This window comes from Myripristis murdjan, chromosome 8 (genome assembly GCF_902150065.1).
Source record: "Myripristis murdjan chromosome 8, fMyrMur1.1, whole genome shotgun sequence".
Taxonomy (NCBI): Eukaryota; Metazoa; Chordata; class Actinopteri; order Holocentriformes; family Holocentridae; genus Myripristis; species Myripristis murdjan.
Window position 1 is genome coordinate 9,726,075 of NC_043987.1, and position 20,723 is coordinate 9,746,797.

General features: G+C 43.7%; 1 protein-coding gene across 2 annotated transcripts; it reads right to left on the bottom strand.

The window, feature by feature from the left end:
• Nucleotides 1-521: 521 nt before the first annotated feature.
• Nucleotides 522-12,415, bottom strand: prl (prolactin). 2 transcript variants are annotated; one of them, XM_030058893.1, is made up of 5 exons: nucleotides 12,373-12,415; nucleotides 11,611-11,723; nucleotides 10,007-10,114; nucleotides 8,562-8,744; nucleotides 522-1,772 (listed from the first exon to the last, which is right to left on the bottom strand). In XM_030058893.1, exons 1-5 carry the CDS (start codon nucleotides 12,413-12,415, stop codon nucleotides 1,581-1,583), a joined length of 639 nt encoding a protein of 212 aa, XP_029914753.1. In that variant the 3' UTR covers nucleotides 522-1,580. The 2 variants fall into 2 exon arrangements, 1 of the variants encoding a protein (XP_029914753.1); XR_003928661.1 differs by lacking the exons at nucleotides 8,562-8,744; nucleotides 10,007-10,114; nucleotides 11,611-11,723; nucleotides 12,373-12,415 and adding an exon at nucleotides 3,748-3,962 and having other exon boundaries at nucleotides 1,641-1,772.
• Nucleotides 12,416-20,723: the final 8,308 nt, after the last annotated feature.

Consider the following 20,723-nt stretch of genomic DNA (forward strand, 5'->3'; position numbering starts at 1 on the left):
TCCTCAGAAGGTGGAGACATCGACACCAACAGGAAAATCAACCTGGCTTCACTTAAAACCACTCTCTGAAGCTGGAGACCATCTGCTACCTGGCAGGTGTGTTTGCAAGTTTGCTTTTGTAACCCAGGTCAAATAGTATTACGAAAGGCTGTAGTGAGAGAAAGCCAAACGATGGCCATTGGCTGCTGTGAGACAGAAAAAAATCTGTGCAGTGCAGTGCATCATTTTCCTAAATTGTTTCAGATAGATAGAAATACATAGAATTTGAAACATAGAAATGCGTATCTTCTTAACCAGCGTCTGCTCGTTTTCACCAGTTCACAGTGAATAAATTACAGTTTAGAGAGCTGGCTTTATGGAAAGGTCCCACTGACCGTGGCTCATTTGACTGTTTAGCCTAGTTTAAGCACACTCTCTTGCCCCATGGACGTGGTCTCACATATTCTTCTCGTGAGTGAAATATCTTTTTATATAGACTATCTCTGGTGTTACACTTTTAGGTATGCAAAAGGATAGAAATGTACTATGCAAGAGAGTTTTTTATTGATAGTTTTTAAAATAAACATTTCAAACAGTATAGGCATTGGATTCAAATAGCTTTCTACAAAGTGTAGTTGAGGCTAAAGTGCAAATGTTGCAGTTCGTCATCAGTCAAGCATTAGTTAGGCAGAGAAAAACATTCATTCTCCATTGCAGCCCCGTCAGTTGAAGGATGGCTTGGAGAGAGGCTGGTTTCACAGAGAGACTACAGAGTTTGTCACACTGCATGGAGCGATTGAGCTGCTGCAACGGAAATACAGTAGGATGATGTCCCATCATCCAGCTATTCCCTTCAATATGCAGTGGACCTGTTATAGACCTTATCAATTTGTTGAATGTTTGAGGTGAGAACAAGTATTAACAATATTGCTCACAAAGAAATGCGTGAGGCAACTGTAATGCCTCGAGTCAAACGGTGGCTAATTTTGAGTCATCACCACAATTTTTGAATTGGGGAACTGTAACACTCCAGCTGAACTCTCCAAGTCAAACTTTGCATGCCCTGCCACTGCAAAGCTCATTAGCCATCTTGGCCCTGAGAGGACGCTGCTCAAAACAAAAGAGGAGTCAGGAGATGTGGAGATGTTTCGTTTTCTACATATTTCAGTTAAAATACTCCTGAAATGAGTCACATCTTCACTTCTACATTCACATTGAGAATTTCAATGCATTTTCAAACTCAGTGGGTAAAAGATCACTTCTGACAAATGTCTCTCATGTGACTCCTCATTGTCTATCCTGTAAATTCAGTGACAGCTCATATTATGCCTATTATTTGGCAAGCATGTTTCAGCATACGAGTGAAGATAGCAGCAGTACACGAGCTAGAGCATTTTGTAGTTCAACACCAGCGCAACAGGAAAAGGTGCAGTGCTTGATTTACAGAAGTCACCATGGCATTGTGGACAAAGTGGTTTAAGAGGAGCTAGATTTGGTGTATTTGCAGAACATGGCATTACATAGTTGGTAGGCAATATGAGTTTTCAGCTTTCGCCTCTCCGGGTCAAGTTGGCAGCCTTGCGTGGGTCTGTTTCTGCTCCTTAGCACATCTCAGGTCGCATCTTGGCGGCCCGGCAGCGCAGGACTTTCAGGAAGCTGTCAATCTTGTGGGAGTCACGGCGGAAGCAGGATAACAGGAACTGGAAGTTGACCAATCTGGAAGTCTTGTCCTGGCCGATGTCATTGCTTCCTCTGAAGGGCAGTAAGGAGATATACTGAGACGAGGGACCCATCTGGGAGGGAAGGGAAGCAGGGAGAGTAGCAAGGAGGGTTTGGAGAGTTAGAGATTAAGTGAGGGAGAGTCTTTATCCATATTTCACGGTAGGATTTTAGGCATTTTTTACTGACTTAAACTGAAAGGTCATTGACTGCTTTTCATTTAAAAACAGCAATGCAATACAGGTGCTAAGAGCTGCAGCACTTTACATTTGTGTTTCACATTTTAATAACTTGCGTTATCCAATCAGATGTATGAGTGCAACAGAAGAATGAGCTTGAGTATCTAGCTTCAAATAACAGCTGATTGCAGGTGCAGATACTGAAGTTCATTCATTAATTTATTTTCCAAGGTGCTTATCCCAATTAGGGTACATTCACACACTCATTCACACCTAGGGACAATTTAGTATCCAGTGGACAAGGGGAGAACATGCAAACTTCACAGAGAGAGGACCCTGGCCAGCCATCAAACCCTTTCTTTCTGCGACGTGACAGCGCTACCCACTGCGCCACGGTGCAGTATGTGTGCTTTCATACACGAAGAGAGTCGTTTTTTGAATGTTTTCACATAAATTTTGACATTGTGCAACTGCCAGCTTGCACTGGCTATCACATATGGAAGCAAGGAAGCAGAGCTCATAGACGAAAATGCAGGAGCAGAGGCAGGCCTGGCTGCAGCGAAGTCTCTGTTTACAGTGCAGAAATAACAGGAACTTAGGAACATGAGGAGCTTGAAGCAGGCAGCAGACAAAAACACAAACCATGACTAACACAATGACTGGAGAAAGAACTGCACTGAAGGCAAGACTCAAGCACTGACCGAACTAATGAACAAACTAGACACACCTGGAGAAGTGGCACGAACACAAGCCTGGAGAAAACAGAGGACTGAGGCTGAAACAATGCAGCGAGGACAGGTAACACAAGGACAGGCTAATGAAACAATGCAGGCCACATGTGGGGATGAACAAGCTGGCCAGACTGTGGGAAACCAACAGGGACAAAATGAGCACAGAAGACCAAGATACAAGAAACACTAAGGAAACAGAAAATATAAGTCCAGCACTAATCAAAACATCTAGTTTGAAGTCTAAAGAAAGTCCACAAGGGAAATCCAAAAAGTCCAAAAACACAGACTCAGGACTCTCGTTGCACAGTACCATTCAGTGTCAGACATTTTCATGAGCTGTGGACTGTGTTTTTGAATACATGAAAAACCACACAATAGTTTTATTTGTGCAGTTCTATGGATGCTTTGTTTTGACTTTTGCGCAATTTATGCAAAGTAGGTGGGACTAATTAGACTTAATTCGTTTAAGAGGTTTTGATAAAAACATGGTGGTGGAGTTCATAATTAAGTAGAGGTACCGGTTTTCAAAAGTATCTTCTTGTTTGGGCCAACAACCTCAAAAAATACCTGAGCTGTAGCATGTGTCAATGATTTTTTTTTTTTTTTTTTTTTTTTTTTTTTTTGTTTGTTTGTTTTAATTTATTATTATTATTTAATTTTTTTAAAAAAAGACCATTGCTGTAGCCCCACCATTAGGAGCATTTGCCTCAAATATTAGTGGGCAGATCCTTGTTTGATATGATAACAAAGCTTTGTCAGAATTGTAGTACATTTTCATGTATGCAAAGGCAGTTTTAGAGAGAAAGTGTCATGATCTACTGCTGGTATCCTGGTTCTCTCCCCTTGTTTCCCTTGTGTTTCTCATGTTTTCCCTTTCCTAGTGTTTCCTGTGTTTCTCTCTTCCTGTTGTGTGTCTCTGGGCGTGGCTATCCACTTGGGCTTTGCAGTTCCACCCACCAATCCTGATGTCTCCAGTCAGCTCACCTGCTTCCCATCATCTCATCAGTGTGCAGTATTTCTACCCCAGCTCTCCAGTCACTCCTCGCCAGATTGTTCAGTCTACCTGTGTGGTACTTACATCAAGGCCTGCTAGTATTTTTGTGAACAGCTTCCTAGTGTTTTCTAGTGGATTTTGTTACCATTGTCTTCTCCTGTGCTCCAGGTTCACCGCTTCCTCACCAGCCAGCCCTCCATCCACCTCCAGCCAGCCGTGGTCTGCCTGCCGTTCACTGTCCTGCCTCCTCCTCATCACCACAGCCATTACTCCTCATAGCCTCACAATAAACCTTCATTTACCCTGCCACTGGTCCTTGTTCTGTTTCTGGGTCCACAGTCATAACCCATAACAGAACAATCTGGCGAGGAGTGACTGGAGAGCTGGGGTAGAAATACTGCACACTGATGAGATGATGGGAAGCAGGTGAGCTGACTGGAGACATCAGGATTGGTGGGTGGAACTGCAAAGCCCAAGTGGATAGCCACGCCCAGAGACACACAACAGGAAGAGAGAAACACAGGAAACACTAGGAAAGGGAAAACATGAGAAACACAAGGGAAACAAGGGGAGAGAACCAGGATACCAGCAGTAGATCATGACAGTAGTCCTTCCTGCTTCAATGTTCACTAGTGTTGGCTCAGCGGCCACTTACTTATGCTACTGAGGAAGCGAAGGTTTCTTATCTAATGGGGCTGTTGAGAGGAAATGCCTTGGCATGGGCCACAGCTCTTTGGGAGAATCAGTCTGCTTCACTTAATTCATTTTCTTCTTTTTCTGCTGAACTCAGAAAGGTTTTTGATCATCCCGTCCATGGAAAGGATGCCTCCAAACGATTATTCACCCTGCGTCAGGGTTCCCGCAGTGTTGCAGAGTATTCAGTGGATTTCCGGATCATTGCTGCTGATTCAGGCTGGAATGATGCAGCTCTCCACGGGGCATTCGTCCGGGGACTCAACGATCAGGTGAAAGATGAACTGGCTGTTAAAGATGAATCTGACTCACTTGAATCTCTGATCTCTCTTGCAATAAAGATTGATAACCGCCTGCGGGAACGCCGCAGAGAAAGATCCAGCCATTCTCACTCCCCGTCTTGGACTCCTGTGGGCGGGATCTCCAAGCCACCATCCAAACTCCAAGCTTCTACCGATTTGACCCCATCCGAGGAGGAGCCCATGCAGCTGGGTCGAGCCCGGTTAACCCCTTCTGAGCGCCAACGGAGAATGAAAGCTGGAGAATGCATTTACTGTGGACAGCTTGGTCATTTCCTTGCCACTTGCCCACTTCGGCCAAAAGAGGGAGCTCCCCTGTAGGTGAGGAGCTACAGGTGAGCCATACTATCTCCTCTTCTGTGTCCCCATCCCGCATGCAAATTCAAGCCACCCTTTGTTTGAATCAGGATTCCTTGCCTTTGCTAGCTCTGATTGACTCTGGTGCTGACGATAACTTCCTTGATGTCGAGTTAGCTTCTCAGGCAAATATCCCTAGTGAGCCACTAGAGTCACCTATCACAGTTAATGCCCTGGATGGAAGTTTCCTTGCTCAGGTAACTCACCGCACCTCTCGTCTGCTTTTGGTCCTCTCTGGTAATCATCGTGAGCATGTCCAGTTTAACCTCATTCCCTCTCCATCTACCCCTTTGGTGCTGGGACACACCTGGTTGAAACTGCATAACCCACACATTGACTGGTCAGCAGGGAAAATAATTAACTGGAGTTCTTTCTGTCATTCATCTTGCTTACAGTCTGCCCTGCCAGCCATGGAGGCCACTCCTGTTCCACCCAACCAAGAGCCCCCCAATCTGTCAGCCATTCCCTCAGAATACCATGACCTGAGTGAGGTGTTCAGTAAGGAACGAGCCCTCTCTTTACCACCACACCGTCCATATGACTGCTCAATTGATCTACTCCATGGAGCCCCCCTGCCTTCCAGTAAACTGTACAACCTTTCTCGTCCTGAGAGAGAGGCCATGGAGAGGTATATAAATGACTCTTTGGCTGCTGGCATTATTCGTCCCTCATCTTCTCCCCTGGGTGCAGGTTTCTTCTTTGTAGGGAAGAAAGATGGTACACTCCGTCCCTGTATAGACTTCCGTGGCTTAAACAATATCACTATTAAGAACAAGTACCCCTTACCGCTCATCAACTCAGCCTTTGAACCTCTCCATGGGGCCACCCTCTTCACAAAGTTGGACCTGAGAAATGCCTACCACTTGGTCAGAATTAAGGAGGGTGATGAGTGGAAGACTGCTTTCAATACCCCCCTTGGTCACTTTGAGTATTTAGTCATGCCCTTTGGACTCACCAATGCCCCAGCTGTGTTCCAAGCACTAGTTAACGACATACTCAGAGATTACCTCAACCATTTCGTTTTTGTATACCTGGATGACATCCTCATCTTCTCCCACACCCCAGCTGAACACATCATTCATGTTCGCAAGGTTCTCCAAAGGCTCCTGGAGAACAAACTTTTTGTCAAAGCGGAGAAATGTGAATTCCACAAGAGCTCAGTCAGCTTCCTGGGATACATCATCAAGAGTGGGCAGGTGAAAACTGATCCTGAAAAGATCAAGGCAGTGGTGGAGTGGCCAAAACCTACCAATGTGAAACAGTTGCAACGTTTCTTGGGCTTTGCAAACTTCTATCGCCGATTCATCAGGGACTACAGCCGTGTAGCAGCACCACTCACCAGACTCACTTCCCCCACATCTCCCTTTGCTTGGACTCCTGAGGCTGAACAAGCTTTCTCCAAGCTTAAAGAATTGTTCACCTCAGCCCCAGTGCTTATCCAGCCTGACGCATCCCGTCAGTTCATTGTGGAGGTGGATGCTTCGGACTCAGGAGTTGGAGCTGTGCTTTCCCAGCGTTCAGGCCCGGACCAGAAACTCCATCCTTGTGCCTTCTTCTCGCGTCGCCTGTCACCAGCTGAACACAACTATGACGTGGGTAACCGTGAGCTGCTGGCAGTCAAACTGGCCCTGGAGGAATGGCGACATTGGCTTGAGGGAACTGAACACCCCTTCATTGTGTGGACGGATCATAAGAATTTGGCATACATCCAAACTGCCAAACGACTGAACCCCCGTCAGGCACGCTGGGCTCTATTTTTTGGTCGTTTCAAGTTCACCATCACATACCGCCCAGGCTCTAAGAACACAAAGCCTGTACAAGTCAGTCCACTGTGCCCTCCAGCCAAACCCCCTCCACCCGCCCGGATTGTCGAGGGTCACCCTGTGTACACAGTCAGTCGACTGTTGGATGTGCGTCGCCGTGGACGGGGGCTGCATTATCTCGTGGACTGGGAGGGATATGGACCAGAGGAGCGGACCTGGGTGCCCCGCTCCTTCATCTTGTCCCCTTCACTCATCCGGGAGTTCCATCAGGCCCATCCTGACAAGCCGGGCAGGTCGCCTGGAGGCTCCCATTGAGAGGGGGGTACTGTCATGATCTACTGCTGGTATCCTGGTTCTCTCCCCTTGTTTCCCTTGTGTTTCTCATGTTTTCCCTTTCCTAGTGTTTCCTGTGTTTCTCTCTTCCTGTTGTGTGTCTCTGGGCGTGGCTATCCACTTGGGCTTTGCAGTTCCACCCACCAATCCTGATGTCTCCAGTCAGCTCACCTGCTTCCCATCATCTCATCAGTGTGCAGTATTTCTACCCCAGCTCTCCAGTCACTCCTCGCCAGATTGTTCAGTCTACCTGTGTGGTACTTACATCAAGGCCTGCTAGTATTTTTGTGAACAGCTTCCTAGTGTTTTCTAGTGGATTTTGTTACCATTGTCTTCTCCTGTGCTCCAGGTTCACCGCTTCCTCACCAGCCAGCCCTCCATCCACCTCCAGCCAGCCGTGGTCTGCCTGCCGTTCACTGTCCTGCCTCCTCCTCATCACCACAGCCATTACTCCTCATAGCCTCACAATAAACCTTCATTTACCCTGCCACTGGTCCTTGTTCTGTTTCTGGGTCCACAGTCATAACCCATAACAGAAAGAAAGAAAGAAAGAAAGAAAGAAAGAAAGAAAGAAAGAAAGAAAGAAAGAAAGAAAGAAAGAAAGAAAGAAAGAAAGAAAGAAAGAAAGAAAAGAAAGAATAGAAAGAAAGAATACATAGAAATACAGACACAAAACAGACTAACAAGAGCTGAGGACAGAGCCAGAAGGGATTTGTCACTTTAAGATAAAGGCATATTAGAGCAAGTAGAGGAGGATGATATGGGAAATGTGATTCATGTGGCAGATGCTGATGCGAGGTACATTTAGAAGAGATTTGTTTTCAGTTTTTGTTTTCAGTTTTTTTCATCTTTAAATGGAAGACGGGAACTGAACTTCTATTTCTCATTCAGAAACAATATTAGCCAAAATAAAAGCTGTTATTTCCTTGCTACAGCTACTTTACATGTAACATCTGTGTCTATGAGACGGTTCCCACCTGGCATTAACATCCACCCTGTGTCATCCAATCACAAGCTGACACCTCACCAAAGCTTCCTCAGTGCGTCTTGAGATCTGATCACTCAGGCTACATTTGACTTGGTGGCCTGGGACACTTTTGTCCACATCACATTTGAAGTGGAAACATGTGTCCCAGGACATTCTTTCTAATGCAGTCCAGCACAACTGAGTTACTATAGGAATAATATAGAGATATTACAGGTGGCCATGTGAATGTGTGCTTGTTTAACCATCCTCTGGGTTTGTTTTTGTTTTCCATTCTCATCTGTAATTTCTGAGACTCATCAGAGCCATGAGAGTGGGAGAGTCCCCACCAATCTGCACATTCAAATTCAACATCAGGTTCAGGTCGTTTTATCCACCGCAGTGGATAAAACAACTGACAGCTGTCCACTTGTGATCAGATCTCCAAAGCCGCATTTTAATACCAGGTCTTGGTCTAACTTTAGGTAGGTGGTGGTTCTGCGTCTGGACTCTTACTCGGCCCTGTCCTCGCCAGCTTACGAGCACACACCTTGCCAGAGAGAATATCTAGGCCGTCTCCCAGGCTCTTGGAGTACTCCTGCAGCTCCTGGATCTTTCTGTATATGGAGTTGTGGGCTGGGTGAGGCAGGCTGTTAGCAGAGGAGGACAGGAGCAGCAGGGGGTCCACCCAGGCCTGGAGCAGGGAGCGGGCCAGTGATAGCAGGTCTGACTCCTGGAGGATTAAGAGAAAAACGAGAAGGAGAAGATTAGTGAAGAGATAATACACAGACCAGTGAGAAGGAAGGGAGAGGAGATCGCAAAATCAATCAATCAATCGCCCAAAATCAATCATTTTGGGGCCCCTGCATTTTACCATCCATGTCCATCAATGTAAGTATATAACTATAATTAACGATATTTATAATTATTAAAACGATATATTTAAATGTCAGATCAGAGATGCTATGGTTGTGTCCGGACGCCTTTAACAAGCATTTGAATGGGCTTTAAAAAAAAAATGTGGTTATTATATTGAGGAGGGCGAGGCTGGTGGCGCTGTGCCTGATGTGCCGAGCTGGCTCTGTCTTCATGTAAGCTGAAATTTGAAAAAACACCAAACATGCAAACATGAGTCAGCGATCTCAGTCTTCTTCCAAACAATTTAAAGGAGAAAAGTTTTCTTCTGGCCAAGGCGACTGAGATAGCCTTGGCCTTGGCCTTGGCTTTTCTCAGAAAAGCCAAGGACTCGGTGATTACTTCACCAGATGCAGAAATTTCTGGCTTTCAAACTCAGTTTCTGGTCCAAACTTGTGATTTTGGAACCCAAACAGTGGACTATTATCAAGATGCTTTGTCTCCTCTCTTGCAACCAAAGCTCTCAAGTCTCACGCATTGGGTGTGAGACACACGCATTTCAACCCGCTCACACACCACACCTTGTATTTCTCAGGCAGAGAAATTACCAAGATAATGCCCACCAAGTTGCGCCGCTATTTTTTATAACAGTGGAACAGGTAGAGGAATTAAGTGAGTTCCAGGTAGAGTTCAGAAGGTCCTGCAACCTACCAGCTAATCAAATAAAAAGAATATTCCAACAATACATTGATTCACGCGCTCGCTGAAGTACACAGAAGACATCAATTGACACATTGACGCAGACGCTCACTGAAGTAGTTACAGAAGAGGACACCCCCGTCCCCACCCCAAATCCCATCCCTGCTGCCGCCGCCGCCAAAATCTCACTCTGAACTCAGTTCATAACTTGAGAGCCCTGCTTGCAACATACTTGCATTTGCACCTGCTCCATGATGGAGGACGGTGCTAAATTTGATGATCATTTTGTCTCCTTTCTAAGGTTTTTTCAGTCTTTTTCATGTTCCAGACATCAAATCTGACTTTCTTTTGGCCACACACCCCCACTGAAGCAAAGTCAGAGTAAAGAGCGAGGGAGCAGGTGCAGTGAAGGAGAAGAGAAAGAGGTGCGGCTGAGCTCACAGACACTCGGAGAGCCTGCTCCTTGTCAGTGGGCGTCTGCAGCGAGGAGGTGTGGCACATGGAGGGGCGGGGCATAATCATCCGGCCAATAGGAGGGAAATGAGAGTCCTGTGAGAGAGAGACACAACTGTTATCATTGTTATTTTTATTATGTTGTATATTGACAGCTGACAAGCAGCATGACTCATCTGATATAACCAAAACAAAACTACTAACACAAAATGTAATAGTAAATCCAATTATGACAACAACAACAATTAGTTTGTTTATTTGTTTGTTTTACTGTTTTGCCGGTATTTTTTACAACTATTTTTTGCCATATTTTCTGGTCTTTCTGTCTTTCTGTCTGGTCTCTTTGCTAATTTGCTCATTGCCTTTTTCCCCTCATGTGTCTTTTTTGAATAACTCATAAAATACTGTGAGATTAGTAAAAACTGAGGGGAAAAAAACAGAAAATTGGCAAAAAAATATTTAAAACGAAAGACCCAGAAAATAAGCATTTTTTCCAAACATCAGTGTTAAACAAACACCCTAAAAGATTTGATTTCAAATTCTCAATAACATTATTTTTATTAGTTTATTATTACTTTTTTTTTTTGACAGGATTCATCTTATGTACTTTTATGTATATTTTTCATGTACTATAGTATTAAATAAATATTATTTTATGGTAATGTTAAACTAGCTGTTTGAAAAAAAAATGGTAATTGTTTTGGCTGCTTTTCTAATTGTTTTATTGTAATTTTTTATTCACAATTTTTTCTCTTTTTTTGCAAATTTTCTGGTCATTTTTGCAAATTAACTTGATTAGTGAGTGAATTAGGAAAATAAATGAATGACTAAATAAATAAATAAAAATGAATGAATAACTAAAATTTAAAAAGTTAACAATAGCAAAAAAGTAAATAACAGCAAAAACTATAGTAAAAAGAATAAGTAAAAAAACAACAACAGATAATCAGCAAAACCGTTTTTAAACAATTACAAGAAAACTAGATTTATAACCATGAAAATGACATCTTAAATATGTGATCAGTGATGCTGGACTGACCTCAGATCTGGATAGTGGTGATAAGCACTGCAGCCAAACAACAGTGTCTGTGTTCATTACCCGACAGAAAAGTGTACGCATGCAGCTCAGTGCTGCGAGAGTTTTCTCAGTTCTACTTATTTTTCTCCAGCCATCTGGTGGGCAGACACGAATTTAGCAGCGAGGATAGCAGATTTATCTTCCTGTCCAAGCACATAGAGGAAGTTTTTACTCCTGAGAGAGCACAGACAGAGCTGGGATCACAACCTGGAATCTATTAAACTAATTTTTTCTTATTTTGCCCTGTTTGGAACATTCAGTCAGGAAACACATTTCTGCCTCACCTCTGATCTTCCATCGTCTTTGATCTCCCTGCTACCCAGGATTTATAGCGCCATATCTCCTTTCACTCTCAAGATTAGGATATCATAGCTTGAGGAATCATCTAATTAATTAATTAATTCAATCCTGTCGTAAAGAGTTGACCCAGATCTGCATCAGAAAACGCACAGTTCTTGCATTCTGTCATCCTGTCTTTTAGTTTTGCCTGTTGTTTCCCACAGTTGTTACTGACCAGCTCGTGAGTGAGAGAGGTGCTGAGGGAGTGGAGCTTATCAGAGCGCTGGGAGGCTCGGTCCAGCAGGTCGTTGACAGGAACAGCAGTGCAGGACACCAGCATGTACAGCGCTGTGGAGGGTTGACAGTGACAGAGAGGTGCAGAGTGAAAACCATCATGATAAGGAGTGCAGTCGTCTACATACATCACCACCACCGACTGATGACACAGTACTGATTCTGGTGGCTCTTCCCTGCGCGGGAAAAATCCTCTGATGCACAGGAGCTGATGCACGTTGTTTGGAATAAACAGGAGAAGAAGAACTAGGACGTTAACATGAGCAGTGGTAGGCACCAAGGCTGAACGATGAAATAAAAGAGCGCCACCTGCAGAAATTAAAACTGCAACAACAGAAAATCCAAGGAAAACATCACATGTCGCAGTCCCACCCACACTGTTTGACTGACAGGTGATTTCTGGATGATTTCTTGCACTTAGCACTAAAAATGGAGACAAAAGATGAAAAAGAAAAAAGAAGCATTTTGTGCAATAATGCTAGACATTGGGGAAAGAAGATTAGAGAGAGAGAGAGAGAGTAATGGCTTATATGGGACATCAAGTAAGGTGTGGTAACAGCTGTAATGAAGATGTATTTTTTCTGAGGAAATTATATTAACATGTTTGTGGTTGTTCAGCTTCCATTTTATCTTGATCACCAGCTGAAGTGAATGCACACATGCTCTCACACACCCACACACACACAACCCAAGCTCGTCTCACCTGTCAGGTAGAGGGTGGTTGCCTGGGATCCTCGGTGAGCCATCTCTTTTCTCTTCTCACCACTTTTCTTTGCCTTCCTTTCCTCTTCTCCTTGCTGTTTTTCTCTCTCTTTCTCTCTCTCCATCTTGCGCCCATTTTTATAGTTCCTTTGCTATAGTCGTTTGTTTATTCAGCAGCAGGGGGAGGGTGTGCTAATTGGAACTAGTTCGATCCAGTTCATAATGAGAAACATGGTCAGAGGGATTTGAATGCCCATCAAGACACAGTCAAGGGGTGATTTAGGTGTGTGTGTGTGTGTGTGTGTGTGTGTGTGTGTGTGTGTGTGTGTGTGTGTGTGTGTACATATGCAGAGGTGTGAGTTTGTGTGTGTGTGTGTGGGTGGGTGCATGCGTGTGTGTGTATGTGTCTGTGTGTGTCTGTGTTCAAGCCAAAGGGTACAGATGTGGAAATGTCCTCTCTTCACCGTAATGAAGCAGATGAATAAACACACTGACGATTACTCAATATCGCATCCTGATGTTCAGACACAAGCCCTACTTATCACAAGTCATTAACTGAGGTGTTGAGTATTGATGCCATTTTCCTTGGGAAGCTCATCTTCTCATAGTCATAGCTGGATTCTCAAACTTGGAGAATAAATTGCAAAACTAGTTGCAAGAACAAAGACGAATGAGTTGACAAAAAGCCACCTGCTTCCATATGTATATGCAACCTTTTTTTGTTTGTATGCGTGTGTGTCTACTTGCCAAACTTGACAGTCTACAAATTTTCATGAGAGATTTTCATGAGAGTCCGCAACTGGGTGCAATTATAGCATTACCATATTAGTCTGTGCACGAGCCAAATGGGAGAGGCTGCTAAGCAAACTTGTTTTAAAGCAGCCACACAGATTTTGTGTTGGTTTGGCGGCCCCTGTGGACAAAAGTGGTAGTGCCTCCCAGAATGAAGAACGTATACCGCATGGCTTTGTGTTGTAAAGATCTTGATCTTGCCATGTTTGGAAAACCATGCATTACAGTTTAATGCGTTACTCTAATAACTCTTTTCCTGGTAATGCAGTGACATTTTAATTATGTTTTGAATTGGAAGAACTTCTGTGGAGTTATGGCAAATTGAATGTGCCCAAAATCACATCAAATAAGTGATGAAAATCACTCTGGCCCACTTGCATTCATTCCTGGTCTGCTGAAAGTAATGAGCAGTTTAATTTTAAACAGCCTATCATCTATACAGTAAAACACTCACAGCTCTATTTTCACAGCAAGGCGTTAGGCGTCAAAACCCTGCGATATCCTTTCTGAGGTATGGCCAACTTTTTTTGCAATTTTCAACACTAGCATTATGATGATAAGTGCAATCCTGGAGTTATTTGGGGAGAGAGGCTGGGAAGAAGAGATGGACTTAAACAAAGGCCAATCAAATCAGCTTTTCTCATACCCTTTAAAAACAATGCACTCCCTTCTGCAAGACACACACTGGTATTTTTTAGTGGAAGAGATCCGACCGGCTTCCCTGGTCTTCTCTTCTCTTCATGAGCGGTCAATGCAGAGTAGACTTGCACAGCACCCAAACATGAAATACACACTGCACAAATAGGTCATCCATATGTCCATTTTTAGGTGAACTCACATTTCTGGAGAAGGTTTCATTCAGGTCACCATGCATGATGATGCTGATGTCATGTATTTGAGGACAAACTTTCTAAAATGCTAAAAATTGATTCCATCATTTTGTTGCTGTTGTTGTTATAAGTTAACTTAAACAATTTCCTTACATGAAACTTCTCCATTCAGATTGTCATTACTGTATTAAAATGAGCACAATAGTGCCACAATTACCAAAGGTGAGAAAAGCAATGGTCTTTTTACAAGATTTACATGTTTAGGCTACAGTACAGTAGGATGAACTGACAACTTCCCACAGTAATGCAGACTGAAGTAATATAATTTATAATTAGTTATAATTTACTAGTATAATTTCAGTTTCCAGAGAGAAAGAGGGAAATTGGAATTTACTTAAAAACGCACACAATTGTTTCCTGCCCCACCACCGTCAGATTTCACCAAAACAATTACAGCCACTCCCTTGCTCTGCCAAACCATGCTCATTGCGGCTAAGGGCCTCCATCTGTTAGAAATAAAAACCCCAGGCCTCAGGCATTATCTTTGGGAGTTCTGCTGGAAAGGAAAGGATGCAAGCAGCTGTTTCCGGCAACCTGACGTTTTGTGGTTTAGGATGTGGAGTGACCACTGATGATGTTTTCCACTGTATTAACTTCAAGTTTTAGCCAAGCAGTTTGGTGTGTACAAAAACTAAGACTCATGTGGGTTTACCTGTGGTGTTTTTTCATTGGCACGGCCAGGGGCGCCGCCAGGAATTTTGGGCCCCATGAAAAGAAATCTTATTGGGCCCTTGTATAGCCGACCTTTTTATTTCAGGCCTTTCGAGGGCCCCCTCCCCCATTGTGGCCCTGGGTAATCAGTCACGCTTTTCACCCCACTACGACGCCCCTGGGCACGGCCATCAGCCACGCTGGGTCAAACTGTGCGGTGCTGATTTCTATTTCCATAGAAATAGAGAAAAAACTGTTCTACTCCATTCAAGCTCTGTGTTTGTACTCGATTCAGCCTGAGTGATACAGTTGAAAGCAATTTCAACAGATATTTAACCCTTTTCCTCCTGTCAGAACGTTAGCATCAGTGGGCTTGTCAAATATGGGATTTGAAACCCAACGGAGAACCAATGATAGACCTTTGAATAGTGTTTAAACGTCCTTCATATGCCCCTCAGACAGTTTTCCACATGCCTCAGATGTCAGATTCAGCAGTCCCATAGGATGTACCTGACTCAGCATTATTGTTATTGTACCCAGTGATCTGCACCTCTGGCAGCTGTTTGTAGAGGCAAGACACTGTGAACGAACCAACAGAGGGAGCTGTTGCTGCTATTGATCGTGACAGAGCGATGGAGAGACATGGTACGCAATGATACAGAGAACATAATACACACAATTTACATAAAACATCACATATTTTAGATTAGATTAGATTAGATTAGATTAGATCTATGGGGCACTGATGACAAAAAAAAAAAAAAACTGTAAGGGAGCAAAAGAGATGAGAGAGGCAGAGAGAAAAATTCAGATAAAGAGAGCCCACCAATCCTCATAAAATAATTACTTGTGAGTTATTTGGTATGTGGGTTATTTATGGGAGTGACTCAGTTGGGTTTGCATTCATTTTGCAAATGTGTTTACTGTATGTGCATGTCTGCATGTAGAGGACTTCTTTGTGGATATACATTATTGTGCATTACTGATTGCTGTGTGTGCAGATGACCACATACCTGCATGCACGACTATCTGCAGCACTGCTTTTTGGGTGCAGCAGCATTTATATGCGGCGTTCCCCTCCCTGCTACATGCTGCTGTTTATGGGTCAAATAAAACTGGAAGGCCTATTACGTAGACTGGCCCTGAAGTGAATAAACAGCATGAAACAGATTGAGAGAAATCCCTGCTATTTCTCTCTGTGGCTTTTTTTTTGTTTGTTTCATTTTCCAGCACTTCTCTCCTACATGATTATTTCAGAGTCACATGGAAACTGTCATGGCACCATGGCTCTGACTATTAGATTCCTTTTAACTGAATCATGTTCTGCTGTTGCACTATAAATCACTCTACATTAGAGTGTCAACCAAATGGCAGTGTTGGTGATGCTCATCATTTAGCAAAAATCAAACATGCAAAATGACACAACTGCAGCAGGTGTGCTGTGGTTATATCATTTTCACTACATCTGGATGCATACTACACACATAAAAAATGAAAATATGAAGGTCATGTATATTTCAACACTATACAATCAAGTTGCCTGGGCACAAAGGGCATTAAGGTTCAACTACACATAAATGGCTATGGAATTCTGCGATTCAAGTGTAGAAAAAAGTTTTTTAAAAATGTTTTTTGAGTTTTTTGTTAGGCTTATATAATGGTAGCAGCCTCCTGGTTTGCTGCCATTGTTTGTTTTATAACCATGCAACACAAGGCCTGAAGACAGATATTACTTTTGTATTTCTTTTGTGGTGTCCCAACTTTCTGAAATAAATTCATAATTCAAATTATATGTTAGGTTTTTCTCTGACCCTAGGTCCAAACTTTCAAACACACAATCATCTCAGTGGTGAACTGATGATGGAACAGCCTCTCCATTTAGTGTCTTCTTTCGTATTTGTACTAAATGGCAGCTTTTGCCAGGTCAGAAAATATTGTACAGACATTGAACTGTGGAAGAAAGCCATGGACAGGAGTCACAGGGTCATGAGGTGACCCTATATGTTACCCAAGAACCTTTGCTCCAGATGCTCCTCCCACTTACTTCACTTACTTCCTGGACCTTGAACCAGCACACATGTCTGTTTGCACATGTGCAAAGACACACATGTGCCTTCCCATGTGCGACCTACAGGCTGACTTTGAATGCTCTCCATCTTGTATCACCTGCATCTATTACCACTTTCAAAACCCCCACTCCCTCTCCCAAAAAAAAACACACACACATACACATGCATTTGCCAACACATAGGCACACACACACACACATCTCCTCTATCTCCTGGTTTCAAATGTTCCATTCCCTTAAGCAAAGCTCCACTTGTTGCCAGAACAACAATTTTGCTGTGCTGGCTTTGTATGTGCGTGTATGTGCATGTATGTGTGTGTGTGTGTGTGTGTGTGTGTGTGTGTGTGTTGGGTGTTTGCAAGTGTGTGGCATCTCTGTTAGTTGAGTAGGATCAGCAAAGAGCCTACGGGTGTTCTTGCTAATCTCCTACCTTATGTAAATGTGTGATGAACCTGCAAATAAGAGACACAGAGAGAGAAGGAGGGACAAAGCAAAGTAAAGAAGACAGAGAGAACAGCGAGGGGGCCAGAGGAGCCTTATTTCACCATTTATAGAGGGACGTTGACCTTGTCACGCTGCTGGACACACACATGATGCATGTATGTGCTAACACACACAGGCCGGCAAGGCATGAATGTCACACATGTGCAAAAAGCCCCTCCCTTCCTCTCTTTGGCTCATGATGAAACTGCGTGTGTGCCTAGAATCCCAACCAGAGCTTCTTCCTCTCTGTTTATTTTGCACGCACACACGCACACACATGCACACACACACACACACACACACACACACACACACACACACACACACACACGCACATACTTTGCTCTCTCTGTTTTGTAACCCTCCATGTCTTTGTCACAGCTCTTTATTTTTGTCTTTGTGTGGCCAATCTCCCATTTACTTTTCCTTCCTCAAGTTTCTCATCCCAAAATAGTTGGCACAGTTGCAACCATATGTGTTCTTCCTCTTCTCTATCTTGCAATCACATCTTTCTTTTCTTTTCTTTTCTTTTGTTTTCTTGTCTCTTTTGTCCCCACCACTGAGAAAAGTTGAGTTAAAATTTGTGTGTACATTGAGAAAAGGCAAATTCTTCCACCCTTCCCCCTTGTCTTTCAGCCCTCAGCTTGAGGCGGTATAGGTTTACTGTTCATGCACACACACGCACAGTCACACACACACACGCACACACGGCACTCTCGTAAACCAGAGCTACACGCCCCCTCTTTCTCTCTCTCTCAATAAGCTCACACTCACTACAGTACAGTTGTAGGACACCAAGCCCCCTTGGCATTTTCTTCAATCCCTACACACACTCCCACACACTTTTAAACCGTCCAACTCAGGACCAGGACGTCCCATCTGCAGATAGGTAGGAATTCACGCATTGCTTTGTGGAGTCAGTCTCATAGAGTTTGTTTTCTGCCAGGAGGCCACCAGTGGTGCCTAAGGTACATGATGTTCCTTCTTGTCTCAGCGCATGTGGACATGCAGGGAGGTGGAACAGGCTGCTCTTAGCCAACTATAGCTTTCACTGCATTTTAATGACAGGCTACTTGAGCCAAAGAACAACTGCCAGTGATGTAATGACAAAGAAAAAGCTGCATCAACAATGACTTGAAAATCATCAAAATCAAAATTGCCTGTGGGCAAATGTCAATGATTTGTTCAGAAAACAGATGATTTATGTTTTTTCACATTACTCATATGATTTGGATGCAACTGTGATGTTTTCAATTATATCAAGACATATTACGCCAGTTGGGGAGTGTAAACTATATCCTCCATTTTAAAAAAAGTATATAAAGTGACTTAAAGTGATTTAAAGTGGGTTTACTGGCAATTACACGCCTCACAGCAACTAAAGCACTGTGAAAGTTCATAGCTCTAATCCAAAAGAATAAATCAGTATGACACTCAGTTTTATAGAAAATTCTCCATTTCTTGATGTCAGTGTGGTTGTAAACCCAGCGTTTCCTTTTGTCCTCCCAGAGAATTTCATTTTATTCATTGGGAGGATGAGATGAGATGAGATGAGATGAGGGGTTTTTGTTTTCCACAGAGGGAGTTAATTGGTTGACTTTTGATGCTAATGTAATTTAGACTGTGTCCAGGGGATTTTTTGGAACTGAATGTGAATGTGCAAGCGGTGCTATTTTAAGAAGGGGCCAGCCTGGGTGGTGTGGAGGGTCGGTGTCAAGCAGCAGGTATGCTGGAATCAAATGAATGGAAAAAGCTTAGGCTTATGTGCCTTTAAGCATGCATTGCTCCTGTTTGCCTCGGTGACAAATTTACAACTTTGGGCTCAGGATGCGTCTTTGGAGATGAGCTGTGCTTATGTAGCGTGACCACTAGCCTACATTTCAACAATTCCCAAGCCCGTCAAAATCCATATCGTAGGTGTGCAGGGCATGCGAGGCTCCAGGAGCAAGTAGGGATAAAACTAGAGTTCATTGTGCGGCGTGACGCTGAGCACGAAGGATCAGGTGAGACATGCAAGGAAAATGCCTAAATTGCTTTATTTTAAGGAAGCGAATAATTTAACTTTATAGTGGATTCATGTAGAAATAAGGGGGTGTCTGCGTTCACTTTACCGAAGTTGTATGTGGCTCCGAAACCAGTGAGCAAACTTTGAAAGAGCACATGTGCAACGTGGAATATTTTCAGGTTAGTTTGCAGTTGAAATGGCAATGTGCTGCTCAGTAGCGTATCAATTGAAAAATCCTCAGTGCCATTCTTTGCCATTTTCTGAATTTGCAACGTTTTTGCAAAATCAGAAACTTCACTTGAAACTTTGCATTCGAATATTGGTGTATTATTCGTGCGTATTCTCACTAGTAATGAATAGTAGCGCGGCATTCAGACTGCGGAGTGTGCATTGCATAACATCAAGTCAGTGATGTAACGCTGCAGCATGTATCGGTAACGGCGCGGACTGATGGTTGATTGGAATCTGGTATGTACTAATAAAAACTCCATTAAGGAGATTCAGGTTTAATGCTGCTCGATGTGATGCGGGTCCAAACACACGAGCCAGACAACTTGTTGGCCTTTGTTTGTATTTCCTGTTGGAAAAAAAAAAAAAAAAAAAAAAACTTTCGGAAAAAGTGTAGGATTGTGTCAAGGACAAAGACGCACAGCTCAATTTGGCCTCCATTCCACTACTTGCCATTAAACCCACTTGGTTTGCTCGGTTTACCCACAACGAAAGCCTTATCTTTAAACAAAAGCATTTCTCTCTGTTTACCCCTTAAATATTTTGGCTGGCTCGGCCCGTGCCACGACATTCCCTGACCTTTCTTACGTATGAGCCCCGACGAGGCACACGCCTGCATGGAAGATGTGAGGCTCTTGCTAAAAGATGCCACTAGAGGGCACGGTGCCATAAATCATGCTGTGAAGGCATTGATCCCTCAGTGCGCTCCCTCTCTCCATCCCCATCACATTGCGCACGGGCTGTGAAACGTGCGCATCTGCCTGGAAGCCAATAGCTTCCCTCTCCTCCCAATGAACGCGTCCTGTAGTTTGCAAGCAGGACGGTAGTCAGGCCTCAAGAGAAAGTGTTGGTTTGGGTAAATTTGAGCTTGCAGTCATTAGTCTCAAGTTTATTGGTTGCATGTCTTGCCTGTACATTAAAGTGGATGGGCCGTACAGTTGGATAGGAAATGGACCGGTATTTCATGGCACTGGAAGTGTCAAGCTAGAGGATCAGTGGAGTTGCCACAACATTGACTGGGTTAGGCTGACCACCCCCCCTTCATGTCAGCCCCCTTTCAAATGTCTCTCCCAAAATACAGTCTTCCCCCTCTGTACTGTATTCGAGGTCAGTGCCCCCTGCCCTCCCCCTTACCACCGCCTCCTCCTCCCTCTGTACACATGTGCTCTGCCCTCTCACATTTTCTCTCCTCCCGCCCCCTCATCTGTTCCCTCCCCTTGCACTAACTCTCTCTC

Coding starts and splice junctions, on each gene's coding strand:
- prl (XM_030058893.1), bottom strand. CDS start 12,415: ATGGCTCACCGAGGATCCCAGGCAACCACCCTCTACCTGACAG. Junction 11,724..12,372: donor AACCACCCTCTACCTGACAG/GTGAGACGAGCT, acceptor AACCCTCCACAG/CGCTGTACATGCTGGTGTCC. Junction 1,773..8,561: donor TAGATATTCTCTCTGGCAAG/GTGTGTGCTCGT, acceptor CTTCCCTCCCAG/ATGGGTCCCTCGTCTCAGTA.